The sequence below is a fragment of the Mirounga leonina genome, unplaced genomic scaffold (assembly GCF_011800145.1).
Source record: "Mirounga leonina isolate KUSES-001 unplaced genomic scaffold, KU_Mleo_1.0 Mir_53, whole genome shotgun sequence".
NCBI lineage: Eukaryota > Metazoa > Chordata > Mammalia > Carnivora > Phocidae > Mirounga > Mirounga leonina.
In genome coordinates, this window is record NW_023270807.1 from 56,183,164 (window position 1) to 56,205,739 (window position 22,576).

At 36.8% G+C, this 22,576-nt stretch overlaps 1 protein-coding gene across 1 annotated transcript; it reads right to left on the reverse strand.

Annotated features, from left to right (window-relative positions):
* Positions 1-225: 225 nt before the first annotated feature.
* COQ3 (coenzyme Q3, methyltransferase) lies at positions 226-22,576 on the reverse strand. Its single transcript, XM_034991437.1, has 8 exons — positions 22,046-22,576; positions 18,106-18,118; positions 16,191-16,381; positions 13,849-13,998; positions 12,052-12,151; positions 10,962-11,204; positions 3,012-3,171; positions 226-1,099 (listed from the first exon to the last, which is right to left on the reverse strand). The coding sequence occupies exons 1-8, from the start codon at positions 22,288-22,290 to the stop codon at positions 882-884; spliced, it is 1,320 nt and encodes a 439-aa protein (XP_034847328.1). The 5' UTR covers positions 22,291-22,576; the 3' UTR covers positions 226-881.

The window sequence follows — 22,576 nt, forward strand, 5'->3', positions numbered from 1 at the left end:
GAGTGTAAAAGTGAAAAATGATAGGAAGTTAAAAAGCTGACCTTCCACCTGGGTCACACACATTCAATCCATGTTTGTCACACTGGGTTAACAGTCTCTATGAATGTCTTTATATAGAGCATCTGGACTTTCAGAAAAAGCCAGGGACTCACATACTTCAAGAAGCATAAAAATACATTTCAAGTCAGTCCCTTCAATTATAAAAATGTTAGCCAAAGAAGAAAATTTCCATAACTGAATTTTTAATTGAGTTTTAAAAAGTCCTTTCTACTTAAAAAAAAAAGTCACAATAAAACATTTATGGAACTGTATAGAAGTATGTCCAACATCATCCAAACTTCTTGATTTTAATGTTTGAATCCAAACGCGGCATAGATTTAACAATCCATTTGCTTTCCAACATACTAAAATTTAAAGGAAAAAATACATTTTGTCTTCCCAAATATAAGTGGCATAAAACTATATTTGGTTTTCATAAGTCAGAAGCATAACTGCCTTTAGCTAAAACCTGATAAAGAACATAGATAATGCAGATTCCTTTAAATTAAAACACATTTTGGCATATACGTATGTGCATACATACTGGATGAATATATATAATCTGTAAAGTGAAGTCAAATATGCATACCCTATTTATAAAACAAAGGCTGAGGAATTTAAATGCCCAGATTACACAATACCTTGCCAAAACTTTTTATCCACAGAATAATCCCTTGAAAGTGGCTATTAGATGAAACAACCAAAACTTTTATCCAAGGTTTTAGCCCTTTTTGTTGACTTTCTTTTCTTCACTATCCACTCACAAATGACAAAGTGTATGTTTTTCACATATGTAAACATCAGACTTTCAAGCCATATTATACATAGTCCTTAGAAACAATTCACTTCTTCAGCTCTTCCTGCACACCTGGGTTGGTAGAGTCTTTATGTCTGAGCTCTTCTGTTTCCCCCTTGAAAACAAACTCAGGCACTGGGTCTTCCTGTTCTGTGGACTTCACAGCATGAGCTGCATAGTTCAGGCTGGTATTTTCACTCCAATGCCAGTAACCTGAAAAGGGGTTGTAGAGCATTCCTGCCACAGTTTGAACTGACAGACCGTCTGAAAAAAACAATCAGAAAGAGTGGATTTAATATGTAATTTTCCAAATGCCAAGATTCTAATGCGACTCTATATTAAAAAAGGATTCCTGGGACGCCTGGGTGGCTCAGTCGGTTAATCGTCTGCCTTCAGCTCAGGTCATGATCCTGGAGTCCCGGGATCGAGTCCCGCATCGGGCTCCCTGCTCAGCGGGGAGCCTGCTTCTCCCTCTGACCCTCCCCCCTCTCATGTGCTCTCTCTCGTTCTGTCTCAAATAAAAAAAAAAAAAAAGAAAAATCTTGTGTATTCCGGGGGCGCCTGGGTGGCTCAGTAGGTTAAGCGACTGCCTTCGGCTCAGGTCATGATCCTGGAGTCCCTGGATCGAGTCCCGCATGGAGCTCCTTGCTCAGCGGGAAGCCTGCTTCTCCCTCTGCCTCTCCCTGCCTGCCCCCCTGCTTCTGTGCTCTCTCTCTCTGACATAATAATAAATAAAATCTTAAACAAAAAATAAAATAAAAAAATAAAAATAAAAAAGGATTCCTGACTCAATAGGAAAAAATACTGTGTAACCAAGTACAGATCATGCTTTACTATATATAGCATAGAACAGAAACTCTAAAGCAGACTGCTTGGGTTCAAATCCCAGGCTGGCACTTATTAGATGGTGACCAACATCAAGTCACTTAACCTTTCTGAATCTCAATGTTCTCACATGTACAGAACATATAGTCCTAGAGTTGTTAGATGATATATGCATATAAAGTAGCACAATGTTCAGAATGGTAAGTATTTAATAAACATAAGCTTTTATTAGAAAATATCTGCCAACAAGTGAATGTTCCTATAAAGCATCTTACAATAATTTTTCCTACTCTGTTTTCAACAATGTTACTTGCGGAGTTACTGCAAGTACTTTGTCTGTTTCTTCTCTTGCTCTTTTTACTGGTCCAGATGCACCATTTTGATCATGTTCATCATCACTGTCAAATTTAGTTTTCTTGCCCTTAGAACTTCCTCCATTGCCTTGGATTGATACTATTCCAATATTCCAAATCAAGTTTACTGATACACTGTTACGTGAACAAAAAGCCTGACACATACATGAGTTAAGTACTCGGCAGGAATACCAAACACCAACTAAATGTTATTACTTGATAGGAATTCACCATATAAATCAAGAGCTCACAATGTATAAAGTAGGGCTAGGCACTGCAGGGAGAACAAAAAGGAGACAGTCTTGCCTCCACAGAGCTGACAGGCCAGATAGGGGCTTAAAAGAACCATAATATAAGGCATGCTATAAGTAGCATAAAATACATAAAAAGTGACAAGGAAGTTCAAGTGTACCTGAGTATGGAGGAATCAGAAAAAATAATATGTCGGGGCGCCTGGGTGGCTCAGTTGGTTAAGCGACTGCCTTCGGCTCAGGTCATGATCCTGGAGTCCCGGGATCAAGTCCCGCATCGGGCTCCCTGCTCAGCAGGAAGTCTGCTTCTCCCTCTGACCCTCCCCCCTCTCATGCTCTCTCTGTCTCATTCTCTCTCTCAAATAAATAAATAAAAATCTTTAAAAAAAAGAAAAAATAATATGTAAAATAAGCTGATATATGCAGGACCTCAATAGGACCAACTGAGGATGTGTAAGTAATAGATATTTGTACCTCATCCTTAAACAAATAAGGACTAAGCAGCCCAAAAGTATTCATTGATCATCTGTGATTTGCTTGGCCCTGGGTTAGGTGCCACAGGTGAGAGAGAATGGTATCTAATACCTAATCCTAACTTCAAGGAGTTTATGATCTAGTTGAGAGATGAAACCAACATCCAAAGAATAGTGGCCCATTTAATTAAGTGCCAGGATGTGTGATTAATATTTATAGATACATTAAAAGTTCAGTAAGGCTGTGAAAAATGTTAACATTCTTAATACTTACTTGATTCCAGAATGCTCTCTAGCTTTTCAGGTGAAACAAACTTCTCCCATGTGTGAGTACCTTTTGGTACAATACCTGTAATTTGCTCTGAAAAGACAATTCCCAAGGCATAAGACAGCTGTGTTTTGTTGATTGTAGTAATGAATAAAGAACCACCAGGCTAAAAAAAATATATAGACAGAAGTACCATTTTAGATGTCAGGAGTATCAGTTGGGTAAAGCTTGGCTTCCCCCACCCTCCTTCCTTCCAAATAATTTATGTGTAATTAGATACATGAATATAAATAAAGTATAATTTACCAAAATGGTATTTTTCTTTTGGGAAATCCATTATTAAAGGCAGTCTACTACAGATGTATTCACTGGGTTTATGCAATAGTGCTTACAACTCTTAAAATCATACTACTGTGACATATTATATACTTGCTTTTGCACATATCAGATACTTTATAATAAAAATACAGAAATGAGATGCAGCTACTCTTCCTTGTTACATGTCCACATTTACAGTCTGACGTGTGTCAACACTGGTTTCTCTTTGGGTGCGGAGTCTAACTTGTTTCGTGCAGCATACAGCGCCACATCTTGTGCAGGTGAGTAATGCCAGTAAGTGTTCTCTGACAAAGACATTAACGGTTGAGGCTTGAATGTTTTTTTATATTGTTTTGATTTCATTAGTATAAAGAATATGAAGAGATCAAGATAAGCACTTAGATGAATACAAACCATTTATGGGTCTAGTTAGTCTGCCATTTCTTTTTTTTCAGGATTTATTTATTTATTTGAGACAAAGCACACATGTACGAGGGCTAGCACAAGTAAGGGGAAGGGAGAGGGAGAGATTTTCCAGAGACTCCCCACTAAGTGCAGAGCCAGTCATGGAGCTCTATCTCATGACCCTGAGATCATGACCCAAGCCGAAACCAAGAGTCAGACACTCAACCAACTGAGCCACCCAGGCACCCCTAGTCTACCATTTTTTAGTGGCTGTATTTATGGTGTTTCCTAAATTTACTCCCACAAATGGCAAAGATTAATGTCACTTCCATCTTCTACATATTCTCATCAGACTAATGGGGATAAAATGCCAAAGATTCATTCTAATAATTACCTGTGTGTGTGTGTGTGCAGGGAGAGAGAGAATATATCTCCAAAACCAAAAAGAAAGATGAGATCCTGAAATACTGCAATGTGCCCTTAAATTAAAAACTGAAACATAAGGTATTATTTCATTACATACTGTAACTTTTCTAAAACTCTAGTATTCTGAAATATCTTATTAAGAATCACTTACATGTCAATTATATCTCAATAGAGCTGGGAAAAAAAATCACTTATGAATATCTAATCTATGTCCTACAAAATCTTACTCTAAGAAAACAGTGGTGAGCAATGGTTATTTTCTTAATAGGCTTTCCATTAATGCAAAAATTAGTTTTAAATTCCACAATGCCAGCATTCCTAATATGTGTGAAAGAACTTCCATTCATACATACTGACTGACACACAACACAAAGAGTAATAATTAAATTTTGCTTGGAAAATAGAAGCTAAGCCTGATAAAACTCATTTAAGAGGAAACACCAAGAAACTGTTACAGAATGAAGGAGACTAAGGAGACATGGCTACTAAATGCAATGTAGAATCCAGGGTTAGATCCTAAACAGAAAAATGACATTAGTGGAAACACTAATGAAATTTAACAAGGTCTGTAGTATAGTTAATAGTATAATGTCAATGTTAATTTCTCAGTTTTGAGAAATGTACAATGGATTACATACAGGGCTAGGACTATGGTGAGGCAAGTGAGATGCCTAAGGAACAAAACTGAAGGAAGCATTCACTTTCCAGAGTGTGCAAATGCAGGGTTGGCACCTAAGCCTGAGTGTCTCCTTCACCCTGCCCTGGCATTCCCCTGTGGATCTACCTGCCCTGGAAAGTGCCCCTCTAAATTAACCCCCGCCCTGCCACACCCAGCAGGCAGCCTTGGTGAGGATCAGCATTCCCCCAAAGCAATGACTGCCCCACCACACCTAGTGGCAGCCCCAGGCAGGACCAGGGCCTCTCCAAAGCAACTCCTTCCCTGCGGGAAGGATGGGCAGCCCCACACACCAGCATGTGGGCAGCAATTACAGCTGAGCCACTCTGACAGCATGGCTGGGAAGCCACCCTGTATACCAGTATACTCACAGAAGTCACAGCTGGTCACTGTGCATAGCTGGGCTGAGGCTCAGCCCTGCCTACCACTGCTTGCACAAAGTTACAGCCCAGTCACCACAGGTGGACACACAGAGCCCAGAATGTCTGGTTCTGGTGACTGGGAGGATGGCACTCTAGGGCCCCACATGATGCCTTCTAACACAAGGCCACTACTTTCAAGACCAGGGTACATAGCTGACATACCTAATACATGGAAACAAACACAGAATATGAGGAGATAGAGGAATATGTTTCAAATGAAAGAACAAGCTAAAACTTTAGCAAAAACAAACAAACAAATAAAAAAACTAAACAAAATGGAGATAAGCAATCTACCTGATAAGGAGCTCAAAGTAATGGTACTAAAGATGCTCACCAGATTTGAGAAGAGTGGATGAACTCAGAGTTCAAATCAAGAAAGAGATAGAAAACATAAAAAAGAACCCATCAGAGATGAAGAATACAATAACTGAAATGAAAAATACACAAGGAAATCAACAGCAGATTAGAAGATGCAGAAGAATAGGTCAGCAATCTGGAAGACAGGGTAGTAGAAAGCACCTAAGTTGAATAGCAAAAAAAAAGAAAGAAAGAAAAAGCAAGCAAGCAAGCAAGCAAGCAAGCAAGCAAGAAAGCAAGAAAGCAAGAAAGCAAGAAAGCAAGAAAGAAAGAAAGAAAGAAAGAAAGAAAAAGAAAAGAAAAGGAAAGAGAGAATAAAAAACTGAAGATAGGTTAAGGGACCTCTGGGACAACCTCAAGTCTACTAGCATTTGCATTAGATCTCAGAAGGAGAGGAAGGAGAGAAGGGCAGAAAATTTATTGGAAAAAATAATAGCTGAAAACTTCTCTAACCTAAGGAAGGAAGCAAACATCTGGGTTCAGGAGGCACAGGCGGCCCCAAACAAGATAAATCCAAGGAAATCCACACCAAGATACACAATAAAAAGTAAAAAATTAAGGATAGAAAATCTTAAAAGCATCAAAAGAAAAGCAAATAGTTACATGCAAGGGAAACCCCATAAGGCTATCAACTAATTTTCAACAGAAACTTTGCAGGCCAGATAGGAGTGGCATGATATATTCAAAGAGCTGAAAAGAATAAACCTACAACCAAGAATACTCTACCTGGAAAGGTTAACATTCAGAATTGAAGGACAGATAAAGAGTTTCCCAGACAAACAAAAATTAAAAGTTCATCATCACCAAACTAGCCCTACAAGAAATGTTAAGGGGACTTCTTTAAGCAGAAAAGAAAAGGCCATAACTGAAAGTAAGAAAATTATAAAAGGAAAAAAAAATTTCACTGGTAAAAGAAAACATACAGTAGAGGCAGTAGATCAAACATTTATAAAAGCTAGTATGAAAGTTAAAAGACGGGGCGCCTGGGTGGCTCAGTCGTTAAGTGTCTGCCTTCGGCTCAGGTCATGATCTCAGGGTCCTGGGATCGAGCCCCGCATCGGGCTCCCTGCTCAGCGGGAAGCCTGCTTCTCCCTCTCCCACACCCCCTGCTTGTGTTCCCTCTCTCGCTGTGTCTCTCTCTGTCAAATAAATAAATAAAAATCTTTAAAAAAAAAAAAAAAAAAAAGTTAAAAGACAAAAGTACTAAAATCAATTATATCCACAAAAATGAGTTAAGAGATACAAAAAATAAAAATATGTAAAATATGGTGTCAAATACATAAAAACGTAGAGGGGGTAGTAAAAATATAGTGCTTTTACAATGTGCTTGAACTTAAGTGACCATCAACTTAAAATAGAGGGCTATACAAGTAGGATATTATATGTGAACCTCATGGTAACCACAAACCAAAAACCTATAATAGACACACAAAAAATAAAGAGAAAGGAATCCAAGCATAACACTAAAGAAAGTCATCAATCACAAGGAAAGAGAGAAAGAGAAGAAGAAAAGAACAGAGAACTACAAAGACAACCAGAAAACAATTAACAAAATTCTATACCTATTAGTAATTACTTCAAATGTAAATGAACTAAATGTTCCAATCAAAAGACACAGAGTGACTGAATGGATTAAAAAAAAAACAAAAAACACAGCTATATATGCTGCCTATAAGAGACTGGCTTCAGACCTAAAGATGCATACAGGCTGAAAGTGAAGGGGTAGAAAAAGATAGTCCATGCAAATGGAAACAAAGAAAAAAAAGCTTTAAATAAAAGACTTCAGAACAGCCTATAACAAGAGACAAAGAAGGATATTAATAATGATAAAGGAATCAACCCAACAAGAAAATATAACAATTGTAAATTTACATGCAATGAACATGAAAGCACCTAAACACATAAAGCAAATATTAACAAACATAAATGGAGAAATTGCCAGTAATACAATAATAGTAGGGGACTTTAACACCCATCCCACTTATCTATCTATCAATAGATAGATCATCCAGACAGAAAATCAATAAGGAAACAGTTGCTTTGATTGACACATTAGACCAAATAGACTTAACAGGGAGATACAGAACATTTATATAAAAACAGCAGAATACACATTCTTTTCAAGTGCACATGGAACATTCTTCAGGATGGATCTCGTTATGCCCACAAAACAAGAATCAATAATTTTTTTTAAGATTCTATTTATTCATTTGAGAGAGAGAGCGTGCGCACGAGTGCACAAGCAGGGCAGAGGAAGGGGCAGAGGGCAGGGGAGAAGTAGACTCCCTGCTGAGCAGGGAGCCCCACACGGGGCTTGATCACAGGACCCCGGGATCACGACCTTAGCCGAAGGCAGACACTTAACCAACTAAGCCCCCCAGGTGCCCCAAGAATCAATAAATTTAAGAATATTGAAATCATACCAAACATCTTTTCTGACCACAACAGAATGAAACTAAAAATCAATTACAAGAAAAAAAAAACTGGAAAAAATACAAACACATGGAGGCTAAACAACATGCAGCTAAACAACCAATGGGTCAACAAAGAAATCAGAGCAAATTAAAAAATACCTGGAGACATATGAAAATGGAAACACAATGGTTCAAAATCTTTGGGATGCAGCAAAAGCAGTTCTAAGAGATAAGTTTATGACAGTGGCTTACTTCAAAGAAACAAAAAAAATTTCCAATAAGACAACCTAACTGTATACCTGAAGGAAACAGGAAAAGAATAAACAAAGCCCAAAGTTAGTAGAAGGAAGAAAATAATAAAGATCAGACCAGAAATAAATTGAGACTAAAAAACAATAGAAAAGATCAATGAAACTTACAGCTGGTTCTTTGAAAAGACAAACAAAATTGATAAACCTTTACCCAGACTCATCAAGAAAAAAGAGAGGGCCCAAATAAATGAAAGAGGAAAAGTTATAACCAGCACTACAGAAATGCAAAGGATTGTAAGAGACCACTATGAAAAATTAAATGCCAACAAATTGGACAACCTAGTAGAAATGGATAAATACCCCAAAACACACAATCTTCTAAGATCGAATCAGGAATAGAAAATCTGAACGTTACCAATTACTAGTAACAATTGAATCAGTAATCAAAAAACTCCCAACAAACGAAAGTCCTGGATCAGATGGCTTCAAAGGGAATTCTACCAAATATTTAAAAAGTTAAAACCTATCCTGTTCAACCTATTCTAAAAGTAGAAGAGTAATAAATGCTTCCAAATTCCTTGACAAAGGGCAGCATTACCTTGATACCAAAACCAGACAAAAACACTGCAAGAGAAGAAAATTACAGACCAATATCCCAATAACTAAATTCAACAATACTTTAAAAGGATCATTCACCAGGATCAAGTGGCATTTATTTCAGGGATGCAAGAAAAGTTCAGTATCTGCAAATGAACAAACGTGATACAAGACATTAATGAAATGAAGGATGAAAATCATATGACCATCTCAATAGATGCAGGAAAAGCATTTGACAAAATTCAACATCTGTTCATGATAAAAACTCTCAACAAAGTGGGTATAGAGGGAGCATACCTCAACAGGATAAAGGCCATATATGAAAACCCACACAGCTAACATCATACTCAATGGTGAAAAGCTGAAAGCTTTTCCTCTAAGATCAGGAACAAAATAAAGTCAGTAAAGGTGCAGGATACAAAATTAATATCCAGAAATCTGTTGCATTTCTATATACTAATAATGAACTAGCAGAAAGAGAAATTAAGAAAACTGCCATTTACAATCATAACAAGAAGAATTAAATACCTAGGAATAAAATTAACCAAGGAGGTGAAAGACCTAAACTCTGAAAACTACAAGACACTGATGAAAGAAATCGAAGACGACACAAATAAATGAAAAGATACACCTTGCTTATGGATGGGAAGAATATTGTTAAAATGTCTACACTACCCAAAGCAACCTACAGAGTCAATGCAATCTCTATCAAATTGCAATAGTATTTGTTACAGAACTAGAAGAAATAATTCTAAAATTTGTATGGAACCCCAAAAGACCCCAAATATTGAAAAAGAACCAATTTGGAAGTATCACAATCCAAGATTTCAAACTGTACTACAAACTATAGTAATTAAAACAGTATGTACTGGCACAAAAACAGATCAATAGAACAGAATGGAGAACCCAAAAATAAACCCACACTTACATGGTCAATTAATCTACAACAAAGGAGGCAAGAATATACAATGGAAAATGGTGTTGGGAAAACTAGACAGCTACATGTAAAAGAATGAAACTGGACCACTTTTTTACACCATACATAAAAATAAACTCAAAAGGGATTAAAGACCTAAATCTAAGACCTGAAACCATAAAAATCCTAAAAGAAAACATAGGCAGCAATCCCTTGGGCATCAACCTTAGCAGTATTTCTCTGGATCTGTTTCCTCAGACAAGAGAAATGAAAGCAAAAATAAACAACTGTGACTACATCAAACCAAAAACCTTTTGCACAGCAAAGGAAACCATCAACAAAACCAAAAGACAACATGCTAAATGGGAAAAAAATCTGTAAGGAGTTAATCTGCAAAATATATATGAAGAACTCCTACAACTCACCAATACCAAAAACAACAACAACGACAACCTGATTAAAAAATGGACAGAGGACCTGGTAGACATTTTCCGAAGAAAACATACAGATGACCACCAGACACATGAAAAAATGCTCATCATCAGAGAAATGTAAATCAAAACTATAATGAGACCATTAACACCATAAACCATAAAACACCAAAAAACAAAAAGGCCAAGTGACCTCTGACCTCTCTCAAATTCTGATCTCCTTTGGTCCAAGTTGGTCACAACAGTACCTGCTTAACTTCCTCATCTGGTTGTAGGGAAAATCAGTGAGATCATATATATGAAATATTTCTTTATAAGCTGAAAACTGTTATATATATCACATACAAAGTTACTTAAAAAATGCTACCTAAGTCAGTTTATACAAATCAATAATGGTTTTTATTGTTTTTTAAGTATCAATCCAAATCAATTTCTTAGTGATTGCCACTCAATATCTATTAGGTATTTAATCCAGAGTATACCAAAGAGAAAAAAACCAATTTGAATCTATTGTTTGTAATTTGTGTTCAGCACCAACACTTTTCAAGATTCTTGGATATCAAGATACTGTATCTGAAAAACCCTAGTACTGAGTGCAAGCTGAGCAGCAGAAATAATCCCCAGCAGAGATGCTATCCCCTAATCCTAGCTTCCTGGTTTCAAGTATTATGAAACACTTATTGCTATGGATACCTACACACACTCAAAAGAAAAAACAGACAAGTAAACCGGTTAGGTCTTACTTTTAACGCTTGACAGCAGCACTGTATAAATGTTTCTAGATCAATCACATGTTCTACAACTTCAGAAGCTACAACAGCATCAAATGCTTCTGCCGTCTCTTCCACAATCTCTTCCAGGGAACATGCTCTGTACTCTATCCTCTTATCTAGGACTGGATCAAATGATTTATGGTGCTGTGCTGTCTTAATGTTCTCAGCCACAGGATCGATTCCAATAACCGAAGCTCCGAGCCGCCCTAGAGGCTAATAGGATAAAAAAACTGTTATCCTCAAGAAGAAAACAGAATACATGTTAGCCATAAAGAGCTTATCAAAAAGGAAACAAGATTACTCATGAGAGGATAATTATTGGAGATCATTTATGGGTACATGGAAGTTCATTATATCATTTTCTCTAGTTTGTACACATTTGACAATTACCATAATAAAAAGCTTAAGAGGGAACAATAATCATAACAATAAAAAACTTATGAAGAACTGTTTGAGAGGGGAGTTCTGTATTTTATAGGTACATTTACACACACATAATAGAGTATTAACATATTTAAAGTGCACGAAAGTTATTGTGTTGATAGAAGACTACAAAATAGAGCTGCAGGGCATAAATATACTACAAGTTGAGGCAAATATTTTTTACAGAAGGTGAATGAGTATTCTTCCAAGCACTCTAAAGCACCTAAGAAGGGGAGGGCACCCTGAGCAGGCAGTACTCTGTTAGGTTTTGATATTGAAGCAAGTGCAAAAGAATGGCTTATCATTGCAATTTAAACCAGTGGAAATTGCCCAATCTCTTAGAAGAGACAACAAAATTTTCAGAGCTATTTGGAAGGCCAGTGTCCAATTTTGTGCAAAACAAACAAAAAAACAAAAAACACCGCAAAAATCCTCTCTATAATTTTCTGAAATTTTTATATATTTTTTAAGAAAGTGAAAAGCATATATTAGTTTTGTGATGGTAAAAATATTAAGAATATTATTCATTTTTTTAAATAAACAATACTACTTGTTAAAAGGATAAATGAATCACAGGCCTACTTTTTCTCAATTTTTTTCCCAGTTAAAAATGGCAGGAAAGTTGTAAACCACTTACTTCAGTTAATAATCCACCACCACAGCCAACATCAAGAATCTTGATCCCAGACAAAGGTTTTCCTGGCTGGTGCTGAGCAACTGTTTTTAAAAGATTGTCTCTTTTTTTAAAAATCCAAAACATAGAAAAAAACAAATTGTTAATTTTGTCAGTAAAATCTTAAACGTGTACAATTTTCAAGGATATATTAAACTCTTATTTTAAATGGATTATTGATATTTGGGGGTAAACAGACCTTTTATTTTCAGCATTAAAGACTTTTTTTAATAATCAAAAGCAGGAAGGAGGTTTCAAGTAAAGCTCTTGAAATAAACTAGTAATAATTTTGCGTTAACTATTACTTCACTAATAATCTAAAGAAAAACTTTAAAAACAATCTAGTTTAGATTCACCTAATTTTATTTGCTTGAGATAGCATGTCAAAGGAGGAATCTATTAGCTACATTGTCAGTACTTGCTAGACCCATTTCAAGTCAGCAACAAATAGGTTATTTTACAGGGCTTAGAAGCAGCATACTGGAGATCTATATTTTTGTTTTGTTTTGTTTTGTTTTTGTTTTTGTTTTTTAAAGATTTTATTTATTTATTTGAGAGAGAGAGAATGAGAGAGAACACATGAGAGGGGATAGGGTCGGAGGGCAAAGCAGACTCCCCGCCGAGCAGGGAGCCCGATGCGGGACTCGATCCCGGGACTCCAGGATCATGACCTGAGCCGAAGGCAGTTGCTTAACCAACTGAGCCACCCAGGCGCCCTGGAGATCTATATTTTGAGATTTTGCCTAGGTTCCCTTCTAAATGGATTCTCTTGATCTTCTAAGTTAGTGGTGTTTTCATGATCATGTAAATAGGCATCCAAATCAAGTTAACTTAATTCTAAGATAATCATAGTAACACTTTACCACATAAACAAACACAAGTACACACATATACACCCAGATATATAGACCTAACAGTATTGTAAACTATACTTTTAAATTGGACTATATATGAATTTGAATTATATTTATATTAAAATAAATGTTATATTGGGGCACTTGGGTGGCTCAGTCAGTTAAGCATCTGCCTCAGCTCAGGTCATGATCCCAGGGTCCTAGAATTGAGCCCTGCATCAGGGAGCCTGCTTCTCCCTCTTCCCCTCCCCCTTGCTCATGCTCAATCTCTCTCTCAAATAAATAAATAAAATCTTAAAAAATAAATAAATAAAATGTTATATATAATAAGGGTACCTTAGGATATCTTTTTTTTTTTTTTTAAGTAGGCTCCACGCCCAATGTGGGGCTTGAACTTATGACCCTGAGATTAAGAGCTAGATGCTCTGGTGACTGAACCATCCAGGTGCCCCTTTATCAAGACTGCCTAAAGGTCAAAGTCAGTATAAAATGACCTCGATGCCATAGTATCCTAGTTCCTTCTCATAAAGATTTAATTCTAATTAACCCAAAATTGTCCAAAAATGCTTCAAGTTAGTTAATAAAAGCAGCCTAGATTTTGGGTAATGTTATTTAAAAATTGCTGGCTCAAACAATGGACATTGAAAAGGATCTAATTTCTTTTTTTTTTTTTTTTACGGACACTTCACACCCAATGTGGGGCTTGAACTCATGACCCTGAGATTAAGAGTCACATGTTCTACCGACTGAGCCAGCCAGCTGCCCCAGAATCTCTCTAATTTCTAAAGCAAACTTAAAATGTAGCATTTTGAACTTAGGTATAAACCAAGAGAAAAATAAACTTAAAAGAAGATAAATTATTGAAAAGAGTTGCATTTTAAAAGACTTAGAGTTTCTGGAATGTTACCTAATAAATGGCACCCTCAGGTCATTCATCGAATGAAGAAGTGCATATACTCCTTGTTCATCCCACCACCTGTGAGCCAGGGCCAGGAATGTTTTTATCTCACTGCTGTCTACAGTGCTTTGAGAACTGTACAGTCTTGTCCAAGGGTATCTACAAGGTCAAAATGAAGAGCCAGGCAAACACAGACATTTAAAAAAATATAACGTAGGATCTATTCATGCAGAAAGATATCCTAGTTTACAATTTCTTAGATTCTAAATACATGTATGGCTCATTTTTGATGCTTTAAAACCAGGTTTTCTCATAATCACACTGCAAATATATATATTCATAGATGGAAGAGAGTTGATTTGTTTTCAAAGTAAATTACAACAGAAATGGAAAGTTACAAGACTTGGTCTTCTGGGTCATATCTAATAGTAATGATGATAATAACATAATAATAGGAATAGTAGTAGTAGAGGTAGAAATAGTAATAGTAACCATTTATTGTGCACTTACTAAATGCGGGTACTATTTAAGAACTCTATATACGACATATGTCATCTTATTTAATTATTCTGGCAACTCTGTAAGGTAGGTCATATCATAATCCCTATTACACAGGTAAGAAAAGTGAGGCTTAGAGAGATTAAGTAAATGGTACAGCCAGGATTTGAACCCAAGTGCCCCATCTTCTCTTCATTTCTACTACTATCATCCTAGTCTAAGCTACCATCATCTCTTGGTTGAACTATTTATTGCCCTAGCCTTCTAATTAGTCCGCCTGCTTCCTACCGCATCTCCCTTCAATCTGTTCCCTACAATGCATCCAGAGTGTTCCAAAATATAAATATGATTGTGTCATTTTCCCACTTAAATACTTCCATGGTTTCCCAGTGATATTAGGAAAACAACTCAAAATCCTTAGAATGGCCTACAATGCTCTGAATTATTTGGTCCCCAATTTCTTCCTTTCCCAAATGCACTCTCTACTACTCTCCTCATCCTCCCCATTCCAGGTCCACGGGCCTTCCTTCATTTCCTTGCACTGACCCCACATGCCCCTTTCTCAGATACTGTGTACAGGTTGTTCCCTCTACCTGGACCATTCTTCTCACATTCCCTTGCCTCCTCTGCATACCTAATTAATTCCTTCAGATCTTAGTTTAAATGGAGTGCCATCTAGGAAGTCTTTCCCGACTCTCAAATCTGGGTTATATTCCCCTATTTTAACTCCCATATAACTTTGTATTTCTTCAGGGAGCTATGTGACAATTTGATCATGTCTCCCCACTAAACATCATGAAGGCAAGGTATGGACTGTCTCATTTACCATTTTATTCCTAGTGACTAGCACAGTTCCTAGAACAGTTGGGACTTGGGAAACATATGTCAAATAAATAGTCTAATAAAGAAGGCCCAGAAAAGTATATAATTCACCTATTTTTTTTTTAAAAATCAAATGGGATCAAACAGGGACCAAACAAATCAGACACTATACCAAATTCCATGTCAAAGTATATGATAGGAAAATCCTCCAGAAGTTCTTGGATAAAAAAGAATAAGGTTGTTACATTAGAATAGGTAATACTATTCAAATTTTTACTGTGTTTTTCTTAGCTACATAGAGTACATTCTACATTGATGACTTATTATCCTTTTAAGAGTTAAATATCATGCTTCTTTAATATTACCTTATGAATATTACCATCTTTTTCTGTGCTTCATACAAAGCCTCAATAATCAATGACTAACATACAACAGGTAACAGTAGGTGGTTGCTCAGTTGACTACCAATGATTTCACATACACCTAATTTTAAAGGAGCTAGCTTATTTACAAGAAGTAGAGCATGCACTTGGAAAACAGAGTTTATACCTTAACTCTATGCAGTATTTTTCACAAGGTTAGAAATTGGTTTATAAAATACAACTACAGAAAGATATTACTTTGATTCAATCTTACCACCTAGAATTGTATAGCTATCTACCTTACCGTATTTATGTTGTACCCAAATCATTTATGATTTTAAGCACTGTATTAGTTGTGTTTTGTCACAAGTGAGGAAGTAAAAAGTATTTCTCCAGGTAATACAGTCCTACATTAAAAATAAAAGCTACCTTTGAATATAGATGAAGGGTATACACTACATGTATACTGTATTACAACTTTTCTGTAGGTTTGAAACTTTCCGGATGTAAAAGTTGTTAGAAGAATAAGAATATTTAGATAAATAAAAGATACCTTAATCAAACCACATAAGCTATTTCATACTAGCAGTGTTTATTAAACATAATCAATACCAAACTACTACTGTACATAATTATGTAAATATTTGCCACAGTAATGAATAAACTTACCTGTAAATTTTCATTCTATTCAAGCAGGCAAAAGTCATTCTGTAGGATTTGAACCACATGATTTTGTAGTCACTGAAAACCCATGGTTTACTTTGTGGAGTCCAACTGAACTGCTTCTCTGAATAAATTGAAAACAAAATTATTAAGTAATCTCCATGCCCAACGTGGGGCTCAAATTCACGACCCCAAGATCAAAAGTCACATGCTCTAACCAACTGAGCCAGCCAGGCGCCTCTGAAAATAAAAATTAAATGTCTAGAGAAAGCTCTGCACACTATAAATCCCTAATATGCATGTAATTGAAGAAACTATTTTACATGGCAATCTCTTATTACAATTGATAAACAAAAGGGTTTTCCCCTTACTTCTGGATTTTATTCTAAAACATAAAATAAAGATATAGGGGCGCCTGGGTGGCTCAGTCATTAAGCGTCTGCCTTTGGCTCAGGTCATGATCCTGGGGTCCTGGGATTGAGCCCCGCATCAGGTTCCCTGCTCAGTGGGAAGCCTGCTTCTCCCTCTCCTGCTCCCCCTGCTTGTGTTCTCTCTCTTGCTGTGTCTCTCTCTGTCAAATAAATAAATAAAATCTTTAAAAAATAAAAATAAAATAAAGATCTTGCATTCTGCCATTTAACTCTAATCAGAAATTTCTGAAATTTTAATTGGCAAAAATAAGTAACGTATATGTAAAAGTTTTTCACACCATTAGTTTCTGCACCAATATTATGCCGCATAATTATAAAAAATGATATTTAAAATAAAACTATGTGCCCTTTTAAACTAAGATAATATTAATTCTGAGATTACTTTGTCAAAACTAGTTCAAATTCTGTCACATGTTAGCTACATGAAATGGATTTATACATAGGCTCAAAACCCTTTCCAAAAGAAAAATCTGTATGTATATGTGTGTGTATACATATCATCCAGAATCACTCATCCAGTCTATATGGTCAAACTTACATAGAGACTTGCTTTATGAACTAGTTACTCTACTGCAGAACATTCAATTGTTCAATAAATATTTAGACAAAGTAGACCTAGAGCAAAGAAAATTACTAGGGACATTATAAAGTTCACCCAACTGATTTTTTGACACTGGTGAAAAGCAGTTCAGTGAAGGAGAAATAGTCTTTTCAATAAATGGTGTTGAAACAATTGGATACCATAGACCAAAAAAGAAAACTTAAACCTAAATCTCAAACCTTATATAAAAATAAACTTAGAATAGATCATTGATCTAAATGCAAAACCATTAATACTTTTAGAAGAAACTATCACAGATCTTCATGATTTAGGGTTAGGCACAGAGTTCTTCTTACATCTGACACCAAAAGCATAATCCAAAATAGAAAATATTGATTAAATTGGACTTAGAATTGAAAACTTTTGCCCTGCAAAAGACCCTGTTAAGAAAAAGAAAAGACAAATCACAGACAGGGAGGAAATATTTACAAAACACATACCCCACAAAGGACTTATATCTGGAGTATATGAGGATATTCTTTAAACTCAACAGTAAAACCCAACTCCCATAAAACAAACAACAACAAACCAAGCAACCCAATTATACAATGGGTCTGGTTATAATAAAATGGGTATAGAAAGACATGAACAGACAATTCATCAAAGAGGATATACACATGAAGAGATGTGAAATATCAACAACCATTAGGGGAATGCAAATGAAAGCCTCTACATACCTATCAAGTTGGCTAAAATATAACCATCCTGGTACAACCAAGGGTGCACTGGGATATGAAAGCAACTAGATCTCCTATACATTGCTAGTGGAAATGTAAAGTGATACAGACACTATGGGAAGTGGTTTAGCAGTTTCTATAAAAGTTAAACATACACATCATACAAAACAATTGCATTCTTGGACACTTATCCTGGAGAAGTGAAAACTTACGTCCACAAAAAACCTGTACATAAATGTCAATAGTAGCTTTATTCGTAATAGCCCAAAACCAGAAATACCAAAATATCCCCAAATAGGTGAATGGCTTAAACAAACTGTGAAATATACTAATCAGAAATCAAAAGGAATGACCTTTGATACAAGAACTTGGATAGATTTCAAGGGTATTTATGCTGGGGGGGACAATTTTGAGAGGTACATACTGTACGATTCCATTTATATAACATTCTTGCAATGGTAAAATTATAGTAACGGAGAACAAATCAATGATTACCAAGGGTTAAGGTCAGGGTAGGGTCTGACTACAGAGGAGTAGTACCAGGAAATTTCTTTGTGATTATGAACAGTTCCACATCCTGATTGTAGTAGTTATTACACAAATCTATATATGTGGTAACACGCATGTGCATGCACACACACACACAATACACACACACACACAAATGAGTGCATGGAAAGGTGGTAAAATCCAAATAAGGTCTGAGGTTTAGTAATAGTATCATACTAATGTCAATTTTCTGACTTTTACAATGTATTATGGTTAGGTAAGATATCACTGAAGAATAGGATGAAAGGCACATGGAAATTTCTGTACTGTTTTTGCAACTTCTCATAAGTCTTAAATTATTTCAAAATAAAAAATTAATTTTTAAAAATTAAAAAACACAAAAGGTTATACTACAAAGTACCCCTCCTACCTTGCTTTTTCTACCTATCAAGGTATTGTAGAGATTTCTGCATAACCAAGCATAAAGAACTTCCTTTCTTTCTTTTTAGAGCTGCATAGTAATTCATTATATGGCTCTCTCATAGTTTATTTAAGCAGTCTCCTATTAATGGACATTTATTTAGGTTATTCACAAGTTTTTGCTATTCCAAAAACATAAGATTGAATTCCATAGGTAATTTCATATATTTTAGAGAGTACTTGTAGGTGAAATCCCAAGAATTACTGTTAAATGGCATGTGCATTTATAAATTTGTAATTGCCACTCATAGATGTTGAACCAGTTCCCAACCCCATGGGTAAAACCAGTTTCTAGTGTTGGCTTACCCACACCAATAATACATTGATAGTCACTCATGCAATGTATTATCAAAATTTTTTATCTTTGATAACCCAATAGGTGAACATGGTATCTCAGTGTTATCTGAGTTTATCATAAATGAGGCTAAGTATCCTTTCTTAACTTAATGGTGCTATGGTCTGAATGTCTGTGTCCTCCCCAAATTTATTCGTTGAAATCCTAACCCCTAAAGTGATGATATTAGAAGGTAGGGCCTTTGGGAGGTGATGAGGTCATGAGGGCAGAGCCCTCATGATTGGTTTAGTGTCTTTATAAAAGAACCCAGAGAGCAAGTTTGCTTCTTCTACCACGTGAGGATACAGCAAGAAGGCTCCGTCGATAAACCAGGAAATGGGCTTTTACCAGACACCGAATCTTGGACTTCCCAGTCTCCAGAACTATGAGAAATAAATTTCTGTTGTTTATAAACCACCAGTCTGTGGTATTTTGTTATAGTCTTCAAATGGACTAAGACAAATGGTCATTTATATTTCATGACTTGTCTTTTCACAGTCTGAATATTTTTCTCTTAAGCTTTTTGTTTTTTAAATTTTGTTTTGTTTTTTAGTAGGATCTTCACAGTCTGGCCCAAGGCCATTTCAACATTATCACACATACAAAAAAACAGTTTGTGCTTCTAGGCCTTTGCTCATGTTACTCTCTCTTCCACCATTTCTATCTATACTACCTCTAAGACCTAGTTCAAATACTACCTTCTTTATGACTTTAGGCAGATAAATGAAATGTTATTATAGAGAATTATGTAAACTGTGATACATAGATAAAAATATATGTTGTTACTATTATGAAACTGCACATCAGAGATTTTAACACAGTCCCTGCTCTGTACTCAGTGATGACCCCTACCTTCCCTTCTCCTCCCCTATTTCTGTAAAATTAGCCTCTCAGTTATCAGTATTGCCAGAATTCTCAAGAGCTTTAACAACCACCACACCACAACTGACAGAAACGGAGTTTGTATTAATAAATAGAATGTTGCCGATTCCTTCTCTACTTTGAATGTGTGATCATTTTGGTATTTGAGATTTTTAAGAAATGGAGGAAAACTTCATTTAATTCATTCAAAACATCATTTATTCAGAGCCTATAATGTGCCATGCCGACAGTGAACAAAACCTCTACTCTGCCAATACCTTAGTTCCAGCAATCATCATTTATTGTCTGGATTACTCTTAAGGTCTCCCTGAGCCTAGTCTTGCCTGCCACCATCCCACTTTCTACACAGTTGCCAAGTGTTCTTTCTTAAATAGAAGTCTGATTATATTTATTGCTCATTCAGTAATTCCCCACTGTCCTCAAGGTAAAGTCAATCTCAGGAGGTATACGTACCCTTTCATAGACTTGTCATGGCCTAAAAAGTCTCTCTCATCCCTTGCCAGTCTCTGCCCTCACCTCCAGCCTTCCTTTTCAAGGAACACTTTGCACTTTCCCAGAAATCTCACAGATACTCAAGTTAGTCCTTTGGCCACTCCAACAACTTCCAAAATTGCCCAACTCCCTCAAGACAGCTTCCTAAATACCTTGTTCAAAAACTTTCCCTGATCCCAAATATGTATTAGATGCTCCTTCTATACTCAGTCCCCAAATCTGAAAATATTTATATTTTTTTCTAAATTTCTGATTATAAAAGACATGTTTGCTGAAAAAATAAATTCTGAAAATATATAATGATAAAATGATGGATAACCACCTCCACCGCATATAATCACTGCTAAAATTTCGATGTATCTCTATTCTCTCCATATAGCTCCATTTATATATCTAAGATCATAATACTGATTTGTAACTTTCTTAACGCTATATCCGAATCATTTTTCCATGTAGACACACATTGATTTAAATCATTTTTATTGGCTGCACTATTTTTCATTGTATTAGAGCACCAACTTACCAACTCTATTCATGGGCCTATAAATTCCCCATTTGACCCATTAGATCCTAATTTCAGTTCTAACATTTTTTGAAGAGACCTCTGAGGTATCGTTCATTTAAAAATTCCCAGTGCCTGCCACGCCTGGGTGGCTCAGCTGGTTGGGTGTCCAACTCTTGGTTTAGACTCCGGTCATGATCTCCAGATCTAGGGATCACGCTCTACCCATCACGGACTCAGAGGGGAGTCCGCTTGAGTTTCTCTCTCCCTCTGCGCCCCCGCCCTTAGAGGCTGGCTCTTATTCTCTAAAAATAAATAAATCTTAAAAGCAAACAAACTCCCAGTGCCTGGCACAGAGTATTTGTTAAATGAGTTTCATATAAAGGGTAAACTTAACTTTCTGGTTACTACTGGAAGTTAAATAATCAAACTGTCTTCTACAAGCATCAGGTTCAGTGCGTTATTTTCTTGATCTTATTTGCCAATAGGGTTTGTTGAATTAACCAGAAAAAAAGCAGTATGGCTGCCTTAAATTCTTTCTGAAAAAAGGCAAGATATGTGCAAACAAAACACAAATACAACGCTATCAAGAACTATGAGACAGCAGCTGGTGTCTTTTCTCGCTGCTGCAAAGGAAGAAAGCACATGACCTTGAGACTCCAGCAGGCATGGAGTGGTCGCCGGCTCCCGAGCCAAGGGCTCAACCAAAAAAGGGCACAGGTCGCTGGATACATGGCGGCGGCCGGGAGGCTGTGCCCTCCTCGGCCAGGACCAGTAGTCCTGTTATTCTTCCCAGTCTCCGGGAAGGGGAAGGCGAGAGCCCAGGCCGGGGGTTCAGCCGACAGCGAGAGACCGGACCGATAGTAGTCAAGTCTTGCGCTGACCCTGCGCGGAGCTCAGCGACAGCCCGCCGCCCTCTCCCGCGCCTGCGCAGAACAGCGGCCCGCACGGTGGGTTTGTGAGGGACCTTCACCATGCCGACCCGGTTAAGCGACACTCACCTGCAGACCCGGTTAAGCGAGCACCCTCAGCCTGTGTACCCCAACAACTAGATCTAAGCACTCCTAAAAACCGATTCCCGGAGGAGCTCAGCTTGCGGCCTCGCCACATCTTGAACGGATCCACCTCCTTTCCGGTCCCTCCCGCAAAAGATCCCCAACAGAAAGGTTCCGAGATCCACTCTCGCACTGTCTGGAACGAGTCTAACCATGGTTGCATTAATGGGTGTTACATACGTGGGACTATAATTACTCTTCACGCTCAACTTCCGTCAAATTGCGCATGCAACTATGTTATCATAAGAGAACTTCAAAAGTCTCTATTATGCCTATTTTTATATGACCACCTCAAACCTCACGGCCAAAGTAGTCATGGATCCTGCTACTTCGTACTACGTAAACTAGCTTTTGTTCTTGTGTAGCTCTAATTATTTCATATTTAACACAGGTGTCCCAAAGACATTTATACTCCTTTAAGCCACTGACCCTTAGAATCCCAAATGCAT